Source organism: Panthera leo, chromosome A3 (genome assembly GCF_018350215.1).
Source record: "Panthera leo isolate Ple1 chromosome A3, P.leo_Ple1_pat1.1, whole genome shotgun sequence".
NCBI classification, from domain to species: Eukaryota; Metazoa; Chordata; class Mammalia; order Carnivora; family Felidae; genus Panthera; species Panthera leo.
In genome coordinates this window covers 87822808-87834205 of record NC_056681.1, presented here as the reverse complement: position 1 = coordinate 87834205, position 11398 = coordinate 87822808, and the positions used below count along the sequence as shown (strand labels likewise).

The 11398-nt window shown below is 36.7% G+C and overlaps 1 protein-coding gene across 7 annotated transcripts in view; it reads right to left on the bottom strand.

The window, feature by feature from the left end:
* Positions 1 to 393: 393 nt before the first annotated feature.
* The window catches only part of ZNF638 (zinc finger protein 638), a 136801-nt gene continuing 125796 nt past the window's right edge, over positions 394 to 11398 (bottom strand). For 5 of the 7 annotated variants that reach the window (XM_042932640.1, XM_042932646.1, XM_042932641.1 and 2 more), the window contains 7 exons: positions 9750 to 10974; positions 9076 to 9141; positions 6508 to 7462; positions 5885 to 6004; positions 3123 to 3221; positions 2284 to 2402; positions 394 to 711 (listed from right to left, as the gene is read on the bottom strand). In XM_042932640.1, coding sequence (XP_042788574.1) covers positions 646 to 711; positions 2284 to 2402; positions 3123 to 3221; positions 5885 to 6004; positions 6508 to 7462; positions 9076 to 9141; positions 9750 to 10974 — 2650 coding nt within the window. In that variant the 3' untranslated portion in view covers positions 394 to 645. The remainder of the gene's footprint in view (positions 712 to 2283; positions 2403 to 3122; positions 3222 to 5884; positions 6005 to 6507; positions 7463 to 9075; positions 9142 to 9749; positions 10975 to 11398) is intronic. The other 2 variants (XM_042932642.1, XM_042932645.1) reach the window with 2 other exon arrangements.

Below are 11398 nucleotides of genomic sequence, written 5' to 3'. Positions count from 1 at the left end.
ACTGTATTATGGTTCACAGAAGTACAGGCTGCTTGGTCTTTGTAGTTTCAAGCTAATACTAAATGACTTGCTAGAAGCTATCTTAAATAGGTCCTGGCAGAAACAGATGTTACCTCAAGCAGAAAAAAGTATCTTCCTAACACGTTAAAAGCTGCAATTTTACTTAAACTTACCTGGGTCAAACTTGCTATAATGTTATTTTATCCAGAAAAAATGGGAGTTTTAAGAAATCTCTGACCTATATATGAATGGTTGAAGCAAAGTGAAACCCTGCTATGCTATGACTTCCAGTAATACATGAAGAATCCCCAAACATCCTAAGTCACAGCGGTCTCCTGTCTGAAATCAGAGGCAACCAAGTCTTTAATAAAATCAGCCACAAACACAAGATGATATTTTAAATATACAGTAGGAACATTTATTTTAACACTTCTAAAAGATATTTCTCCATGCCTGATGATTTGATATAAAAATCAAACCCATCATACTTTCCCCATCAGTCTCTCCACATCAAGGGCAATCAGAAATTTGTACAACATGAATATTTGCTTCTGAAACAAAAATTACAAATTAATGATAACAAAAATACACAAATCAACTGGACCCTAAACGAATTTCTAATGAAGTTCTTCCCCTTTCCCCCAATCACCTAGAGCTTCTTTCTTCAGCCTCATTCTGCTCCTTTTCCTTTCTTTGCTTGGCCATGAACTTCTGTTAAAAGCAATTTGCAATATAAAATGTTTATTAGATGTAGCTTTGCTCTGTATACAAACGTATCTAATATATTTCACTGAATTTACAATTTAAAAGAGCCTGATCCTACAAAATAAAGATTAGAAACACATTGCCTTACATTAACATTCTTTCCTTCCATTCACCAGTCATCTGATATTTATGATATACCAGGCATTATGCTTGGTGCTTGGGGATTCAGTGGTCAACAAGATAGCTAAGGCCCTTTATTTCATGGAGCTTACATTCTAGTGGGGGAAGAGAAATAATAAAAGAATAAATAAACAAGATAATTTTGGGTGCTGGTAAGCACTATAAAGGAAAGAAATACAATAAGGTAAGTGATCGAGGTTGACTCTTTTTGGAAGTGGGAGGGAGTTTTGTACTTCAGCTAGGTCTTCTTAAGCACAGCCCCTTCTGGGAAGTTGATACTAGAATTCAGACTTAGCTAAATGATGGGGAAAAGTTGGCTATACAAGTGGCATTGGGAGACAGCAAAGGAACAGTGATACAAAGGTACAAAAGCAGCAAAGGGGCCTTTCATGTATGAAAAGGAAAGCCAAGAGAGCTAGGAAAACTGAAAAGTAGTGAGCAATAACAGTGAGATCAGAGAAACAGGAATCAGATCTTCATAGCCCTACAAGAAGAAGTCTGGATATTATTCCAAATGTAATACAATGCCAGTGGAAATTTTAAATGGAAAAATGACATGATAAAGTTAAGAGCACAGGTAGTATAGCGTAACAGTTAAGGGTTTGAGGCCAGAATAGAACAGAGCTAGGTTCAAATCCTAGGTCTGCCATGAACTAGCTATGTGAACTTGGGACTAGATACTTGGGTTTAGATACTCTTTAAGCCTGTTTTCCTGATCTTTATAACTGGAACAATAAAAAATTAAAAAAAAAATTTTTAAAGTACATTTTGAATGACACCATCCACCTCACAGAATTGACAAGGGGAGTAAATATGCTTCCAGCAAATAACAACTCAATAAATGTTAGAGCAGTATTGATGCCACAGATTCAAGGTAGAGGATATATAAAACAACTCTCAAAGATTCTGGAGGAATCAGAAACACTGCTTCAACTATGGTTAATGATGATTCTCTAAAGTAGTGCTTCCTAAAGATGAGTACAATTTTAAACAGGGGAGAGGGGTTGTGATTAAATCCATTTAGGGAATGGGTTAAATAAAGTTTAGCAGATTCTGACTAGACAATTCACAAAATTTAAAAAGCTATGTGTCCATGATTCTGCAAGAGGCCATCAGAATACATGGTTTTCCACACTTTAATGGAGCGTCACATGGGACTAATGACCTGCAGAATCTACTCTGGGGAATGCTGCCAGAGGAAAAGGAATAAAGACTAGGAGTTCCTGGCAAGGTACACTGAAGACTGTACTTTTGAACTGAAGAGGAATAAACAGGTACAAACCTTCAAAAGTTCTCCCAAAGGGAAAGAATGTACATTTTGGGTGGACACTTAAGTAGTTTGATTATAATACTACCCCCTGAAGAATTTCATGAGATGTTAAGAAAAAAAAGAGTTACCTCTGTATTTTGCTTATGACGTGTACTCTTGCAGTGATTTGTCATTGCTTTTTCACCTGAGTAGAAGAGGGAACAAATTGGACAGAAGAATCCAGCCTTCGGTACAAGAAAGTCCAAATCTACAGGATGGAAGAAAAAGGGGGGAAGAGAGTGGAGGAAAATTAATAATTTATCTATAGCTGTGTTAATTTATCTAAACACAACAAACGTGCTAATCACAATATATATTTACATATAAACATAATATATACGGCTGTGTACCTAGGGATCAAGAGCAATTAAGCTTTTAATCACAAAACCGATGTCTCTATCTTTGAATGGATTCTATAATATTCCAGAGCCTCCAGGATACCATGACATTCCTTCAGAATAGCAATTTACTGGAAAATAATCTAAAAGCCTTTGAAATAAACCTTTTTGGAATCCTATTAAAATAAATCAAGAAAAAAAGAGGCAGAACGATGGGTAACTGCTTGGGGAATATGCTGGGTAAACAAATATGGTGCTCCTTAGCTCATTTTAGCTGGCCACGAAACAGTTTGCCAGCCAAGCTTTCCAGCATGTTCTATTTAACTGAAATTTCTGCCTGGGCAAGTATAACTCAATTCTTTCCATAGCAGCAAATGAAGTACAGGAATACAAGAAGAGACATTTCCCAGAATGCAAAGAAAACCTTGCTAGGCCTAATAAACTGTCTTCAGAAATGCGAATGTCAATTTCTACTCTAAATAATCATCTAAGCAAGGTTACTGCATTAGTTATCTAAACAACAGAACGCTTACTATGGTACCGAACTTTTATTTCATATGGAGAAGGAAAAATGTCATGTTTATTTTTACCTTCGGGAACATCAGGTACCACTGATTTCCCTAAAGAATCCTCAATCTTCTTACGTTTTCGTTCTGGTTCTGAATCCTTCAATGCAGATTCTTCATCAACTAAAATCATTAAATTTTCAAGGAAAAAGTTATTCAAAATAGACTTACAGCCTATAAACCGAACATCAGATAGTCCCTGCCTTCAAAGATTGATTTATGGTTCATCTCTCTAAGTAAACCTTCCTTGGTTAATCCCACTTGACCACTCTTCCAAGATTCTTCAATGTTAGGAATAAATGGACAAAAGCTAACAGCATATTTTGTTTATATATTGCTCTCAAAAGAACTTAAATGGTAATGGAAGAAGCCCAAGTTCTATAATTACTGTCAAGAGTTAACTAGAGTATGTTAAAGGGTTGGGTTGGGCTGGGAAAGAGTGTGGATTAAGGAGGAAAAGACATGGGCAGAAAATAATTCTGATGCCCTGTACGGAGGCTCTTCCAATCAGGAAAAACTGAGCCTAAACTGACAGACAAGACCCTTGTCAGACAGAATCGTAAGTGAAATTACAAATGTTAAAGCCCCGCAAAGTAATATGTGAGAAACATTCAATGTTAGCAGACTCTGCATAATATGATCTTGGGGGAAAACAAAAATGGGAACTGGTTCCAAGCAATCCTGGTTACCCTCAGTAGCTGTAATACCTTACTGTTACTGTGGTAGTTGACAAATCTCCTTCACATATACACCATCTACTTAGCGTTTATCTTGTGTGAGATAGGCAGGTCAAATCATCATTATCCCTATTTCTTCAGAGATGGAGAAAGCAAAACCAAGACACAAGAAACTATAGGCATGCCCAAGGTTGCAAGGCTTGGACAGAGGCTAGAACCAAAGCTTGTGACTTCAAGTTCAGTGTCTCTCCATGCAACTGAGCCACTCTTCAACAAATATGAGGGGATGGACAGGAACTATGAAATCATTATTCCTGGTGTCTTACAAGTCATCAAGTCCTAAAGAGTCAATTAAAAAAGGCTCTCCCTTTTCTTGACTTGATTAAAATAGTCTGTAGTCTCTTCCTACAAAAGTTTATTCCCTCACCAGAGTAATAATAAACTTTCTCAAACGTATTTGCTCCGGCTACATTTATCTTGTAATATTAAAAATATATGTTATATATAATTATTTAAATAGATTAGAACAATTATTTTAGGTTTAAAATTATTTAGAAAATTACTTTTGCTTCTGCTAGGTCCTTTTGTCAAAAGGTATTGTCCATTAACAGAAATAAATTGTTTTATAAACAGTATATAAGTCATCTTTATTCTTCAGCTGAGATGAGGCAGTTCTAGACAAGCTGGTAGTTGCAAACAGAAATCCTGGGAGAAAAACACTCTCATGAAATCATGCTAGGAGCTATTTGTCAGATTACCAAACTACTAACTATAGCTTTATATCAAGGAGAAGTTATGGAGAAGAACACACAAAGAAGGAAGAGTACCCACTTAGCCATGGGAGAGAGCTTCAAGAAAGACATGAACAATAGTAACGAATAATGCAGAGAGGTCAAATAAAACCAAATTAGGAAGAAAAGAAAACAATAAATCAAGCTGGGGGGTTCTCTGTCAACATCAATTTCAGGAAGGTGAATTAGAAAGAAGTCAAAATACATTCAGTTTAATGAGAAGAAGTGAGAACAGGTGATTCCTTCCAGATACTTCGCACTGAAAGCAAAGAGAAGGGGTGGGAACCAGAAGGATTCCCAAGTTAAGGGCATGTTTTTTTTTTTAATGGGAAAGACTTGGCCATATTTTATATGTGAGGTGCCACGGTAGATCAAATACAAGTTGGTAGACAGGGGAGATACTCTATCTGCTCTGGTAAATGGAAATGAAAGCAAGGTTATCCAGGGAGGAATGAGCTGGGTAATGCAGCAGGTGATACAGAGTGGGGAAAGACCTCTATTACATCTGGTTAGGAAATGAGGAAGAAAGGAGGCCTAGAACAGACTGTGAAGCAGCACTGAGGGCACAGCTTAGATCAGATTCAATGAACTTGGACTGGATCACAGTTGGTAGTTTTTCCTTAAAGAAGACAGGACAGAAAAGCAAGAGGGCAAGGAGGGTACATCAACGAGAATGGTACAAAGAATACCTTGTAGTGCTGTTTAAAGTCATCCTAGTAGTTGATTTTTTGCTTTAACTCTCTGAATCAGTTAACCTGAGACATGGAACTGTGTGTTTTTTCTTACCCTTTTTATAATTTTGCTCTGAATATAATAGACACAGTGACAAATATTTGTTGAGTGACTAGAGTATTCACTCTCACTAGACACTGGTCCTTATTTGTTTCAACATACATTTTATCAATGTTTAGACACCTTGTTTAATCCATTGGCTAGCTGCTTGGCAGCCTCCACAAAGCAAGGGATCTGGGCCCACAAATAAGAATTGAGGAACGATTTCTACTTGAGGCTGCAACATGGTCAGAATAACCTTTTGTGTATCATTTCCACAAAATTGTCATGTTTTATTGTCACATTCTATCATAAAAGGACTGCCTCCTATTCTGTTATCCCATTCTATTATATTCCATTATCTTCAAGTTACAAAGACAAAAATCTTTATCCAGGTAAGGCTGCCTTCTCTGCCTCACCACCCCCCCACTCTATTTCACTGCTTTTCTACTTTTCTTCTTAGATGGTAGACCTTTGGAATTTCAATGACCACCTTGTGTTGTGTTACTTTCTACACTCCTCCCCACTTCCATCAATCCTGCTTTACCTTCACTAATTTGGAAGGCCTCTTCACCTTTCACTGGTTCTGTCGCAACAGCTCTTTCCGATGGTGGTGTTTTCCCAATTCTAACTCTCTTGGTTGGCGTTTTAGCTTTAAAGAGAAAGTCTAATTTATTGCTATAGTAATAGCATGCCATTCTTAGTTCAGAAATTATTTTGATCTTCCTAAAGTGAGCTAAACCTATTACTCTATACCATCAAAATATTACTTAACAGTGAAATGGTACCTTTACAAATTTTTCTAATTCCTAAATCTCAGGAAAAACTGGGAAGCAGTCTGGTATAACATCCTTCTATTCATCACAAGCTGTGTTTTCCAGTAACACAAATATACCATTTTCATTCCAATTCTAATTTGGGCACTCTAGTTTGCTTTCCAGCTTTGTCATCTTTTCTTGAGGTATGATAACTTGGGACAAAGTCTGCTCTATAGTTAAAAGAAATCTGTGAACTTGCACACATTTCTTTGGATAGTATCACTGGCCATATAACTGCTTGTTGACTTCTTATATTAACACAGGAAAAATTATTAGTAATGATGCAACATTTTAAAAATTGTAAATGAAATCCCCTCATAAAGCAGAAAAACTACCACTTCTAAATATCTACCTGCTAAATGTCTTTCAATCATGGTTTTCAGATCTTCTTCCATAACATTCTCATTTATTGGACCAACGTGGGACAAGGCTTCAAGTTTCATCTTCTTTGTGTCCACAGCTCTCTTCTTTCTATCCCCCCTTTTATCTGTGGGATGGTCATTTTTGCTTTGTGCTAATTCAACTTTTAAATCATTGTCTCCATCTTCCTCCTCTCCAACTTCATCAACAGTAACAAAATTAAGCTCTTCTTTAAGGTTGTTAAAATCTGCCAGGGAGTCTTCATCCTCTTCAGTTACTTCATCCAAAGTCACTAAATGCAAATCACTGCTGTCATCCTGTATCTCATCTACAGTAACTAAGGTAGAAGGGTCTTCAGGCATCTGGGAAGAAATGAACCCAATGGGATCCCTTCCAGTATTTCCCTCATCTCCTTTAGTATTTAAAGTGGTAAAACTTAAGTCTGCCGATTCATTTAAAGGTAGCTCCTCAACTTCTCCAATTTCATCCACAGTTACCAAGCGTTCCTGTTTGAGGAGATCTTGCTCTTCAGCCACTGACAGTACAGTAACATCTTTAGGTTCACTATGGGAAATGCAATCATCTTGATCAATTAACTCATCTAATGTAAGAAGTGAATTTGAATTTTTTACCATTTCTTCCATATTTATTTCTTCTTCATCAATTACTTCATCCACAGTGACTAGAGCTTGTGCTAGATGTGCAGCTCCATCTTCCTCTTCCCCAATCTCATCCAATGTTACAAAAGATAATTCCCCCTCAACAACACGAGGGGCAGAAGTTTTCCCTTTCTTCTTCTTTAAGTTAAGTTCAGAGGAAGGGGTATTTTTCAGAGCTTCTTTTCTTTTTCCCTTTAGTGGGTTCTGCTTGGCTTGAAAAGGATTTACTTCTTCTATAACCTCATCTACTGTGACAAATTCATCCAAATTAAATGGAAATGATGATTCCTGTTGAAAAGATTAAAAAAAAAAAATCACAGAACTGTGAACAGAACCAGATACCAACAACTGGTCAGGTTCCAAATAATCTCAGTAAATGTGCATGAAGGATCATCTGTGAGAATTTCAGGGCAAAGAAATTTCCTATAGGCTGAGAGAAGCTAGTTTTTAAAGCCCCACAAATGAATCAGCTCTAATTCATAATAAACAACACCAAAGGTAAAATCTTAACAAGATCAACCTACTTTCACCTTTACTTAATTTCAATAAGATTACAATTATCTCCTAAGTGATATACGAGTTTTGAAATATGAAACAAAATACTACACTTAAAAGCACTTACCAATTACAACAATGTAAAGAATTTACTGTTCCCTGTTAAATGTTACCTAACAAGTGTTCTAGGAGACTTATCAGACTATTAAAAGTACCTCAAATGCAGCCGGAAAGTAAATAGCTAAGTAGATTGCTCCATTAACCAATTAAGATATACAGCATTAATATGAAGTTTATTCTTACTAAGTAAGACTTAATGTCAAATACAACTGCATTTGAAAAAAAAAACAAAACAAAACAACAGTATGTGGGACGCCTGGGTGGTTCAGCCGATTAGGCGTTCAACTCTTGATTTCAGCTCAAGTCATGATCTTATGATTGTGAGATCAAGCCCCATGTTGGCTCCACACTGAGCATGGAGCCTGCTTGGGATCCTGTCCGTCTCTCCCTCTGACCCTCCCTCACTTGCACACACTCTCTCTCTCAAAATTTAATTCTAAAAGAGACAAGAGACAGAGAGAGAGAGAAAAAACAGTATCTGTAATTTGAAAAATGGTGTTAATACTAAAGAAAATAATCCCCAACAGGCCTCCTACAAACTTAGTATGCTATCAACAATCAATTACTAGTATATATAATGACATTAGAACATACACTCAGTAAGGGGGTGGGGGAGGGAACGGACATGTAAGCATTTGTAATACCCACTTATTAAGACAACAGAAATAACTGTTATCCTTACTTCTGCTTCTTAAACTACTACCATTTCTCCTTGCCCTGAATAAAATAGGCCCCAAATCATCCCTTACCAGGGGAAAAAAATAAAATGACTAAAAAAATATTTTATGCATGGTAGGAAACCTAAAATATCAAACAACAACAACAAAAAGAAGACATTTATTTGGCAGTAGAACTTAGTACCAGGAAAGTAAATCTTAAGAGCCCATCCAGTTAGGTTAAATTGAGCATCTCAAAAGGAAGACCTGTTTGCAAGTTCCACAGAATGGCAAGGACCCCAGTCAAACACCAGTCTTCTTTACACATGTGCTTTTATTCTGTGTTTATAACCTACTGCCATCAATACAAGATTGGAGGGATTTTCCTATTTTAATTCCCTTCCTACCCCTGCCTAATTTTTTGCCCTGCACCATGAACACAAACCATTTAGCCTAGCTCAAGGTCAAAAAACAAATTGGTGGTAGGGTCAAAAAAAAGGTATCTCATCCTGTCCCTTGCCCTGTATCAAATTGACTATTACAGGAGAGACAGACACAAGTTACACCACAGATGAACTCTTCTGTTGAAGGACAGAATAGAAGGCTTAATGTTAGTGACTTGTTTCTTACCTCTTTAGATTTGGAACTTCTACCAGTGGTGCCTTTAGGATTCTTAGTGTTTTGCCCAGCCAAAGTCTGAAACATTAAGTAAAAAAATATAGAAAAACAGAATTTACAACTATGTTATTAATGTCCTTAAAAAAAAAAAAAAAAAAAAAAAAAGAATCCAAACACCAAACAATATCCAAACACATTTAATTATGCAAACAGTTAACAGGTATAGCACACTAAGTCAACAATCATTTAACAGTACAGGCATCATCTCTGTAAGCTGTAGGTAAATTGTTTTATTGATCTTTTCTTCCCTATAGCCACAATGTCTAAGTTGGGCAATCAGTAAGCTGATAAAGGAAGCTTCACTTTAAAAAAGAAAACCGTTTCCCATTCAGAAGCAGAGTGCTAAGTCACCTCAGGACATTCACTGCAGAATTTTTTTTAAACCAGTTATATTTCTGACCACATTTTATCCAAATAACGTTTTTCAAACCTGTTAATAAATTACTAACTTGAGCTTATTATTTAAATGTCTATTGGCTTAACTCGGTGGAATCATTAAGAGAAACTGAGTTTGGGAGTGGAGTGAGGAGATGAAAGTACAAAACAAGATTACATCTCCTACTCCAAAGCTACCACAGCAGAGCTATTTCAAAGATACACTGAGCCATTCTTCCTACCCTCCTCACCTTATTGTTGCTGTCATCCCGTTTCATGATGGAAGGTCTAGCCTCTGTTTCCTGAGATTGTTTTGTAATATCCCTGTAATCCAGTTTAGAATCCTTGCCTTGCAGGGCTGAGATCCTTCCACTGCCTCCTCTGGTAACACCGCAATGAGTGGGTCTGAATTTATTGCTGTTTTCAGCCAAGCCTGACCTGGCACTTGGAGGTTTAAGGAGACCCAATTCCTTGGCTGAAAGTTTCTTTTCAGCATTTATTTGATCTCTGAGTACAGATTTTAGAAAACTTTTCTGGTTTTCAGATTTTGAAGCTGTAGCTTTTGCCTTTGGAGAGGAGACCATACCAGCCTTGATGCTTGATTTAGTGCTAGGTGTATTTGATACAGCCAACATACTAGTTTTACTAGTTTCATCAGGCTTGTTGGCCTGACCCATTCCTTTATTTGGGTATGCCTTGATCACAGCATTTTCTGCAGGCTTTTCTTTCACTGCTGCCATAATCTTTTCCAACTTCTCTGCAACCATCCTAGCATCATTCCTTTCAGCCTTTTCTGTTCCTATCTGCAGATCCATTCTGGTTTCCTTACTATTAATTTCATTCTTCTCCTTTTCATCCATGTTACTTTTCTCAGGAATTCCCTTTTTGTTCACTGCTTTCTCATCCCCAATGGCAATTCCAGGTACTAAGGCCACAACGCAAGGAGATGGTACTATTTCTGAAACAGTTTCGTGTTTGTCCACTTCAGCTACAGCTTCTATCATAGACTGTGTAATCCCAGAAAAGAAATCTTCTGCTTCAGCTGGAGATTCTTCTAGAATTCCTTTAATGTTCCTTTCTTCTATAAATGCACTGTCAGATGTAGATAATTCTGTTTCAGGGTTAATAATTTCTGCCTCTTCCTTCTCAAAGTCACTGGTATACACCTGCTGATTTAAAACACACTCCTCTACATTTTCAGTAAATAATTCAATACTGATTGGAGTGGATGCTACAAGAGGAATTTCCACTTTGACCTCTTCTCCTTGAGTTTCAACTTCCAACGTTTCAATAGCAAAGTCAGAGTCACATAGTGCTTTTTCAGGTTCTTCCACACAAGGTTCTTCCAGCTGTACAGAAGTTTCTGTTTCAATGTTGGGAACAGTTTCTTCTTCAACCTCACTAGGTTTAACAGAGGGACTATCAGCTGCTGTTTGCACCTCACTTTCATCAACTGGACTGTTTTTCAAGTCAGGGCTAAAAGTATTTAAAAACAAACAAAAAAAAGAACACAAACAAAAACACAAACAAAAATCAAACTATGATGAGAATTCAACCATTATAAATAATCCTCTTGATGCCAATTGTTAAGACTTCCTGATGCATTAGTAATAAGCACTGGGAAATCCAGCCAATAGGCATTAAAATGGTTAAGATGTTTTGACATAAATATGTAAACAATATAAAATTTTTAAAAAGATCCTCCATTGCATTGAAGATTTCTTCTTAGTTCAAAGGAAATAATGACAAAACTATGATCACTGATAAAATTCTTCTAACCAATTTTTTTCCTTGTGGGTCACGTTTGCACTAGACATGAGAAGGCTGAATGTGAGACATCTCAAATTATTAAAATCTTCCCAAGAGTGCTAACTAAAATAATAAAATATATGTATAGTTC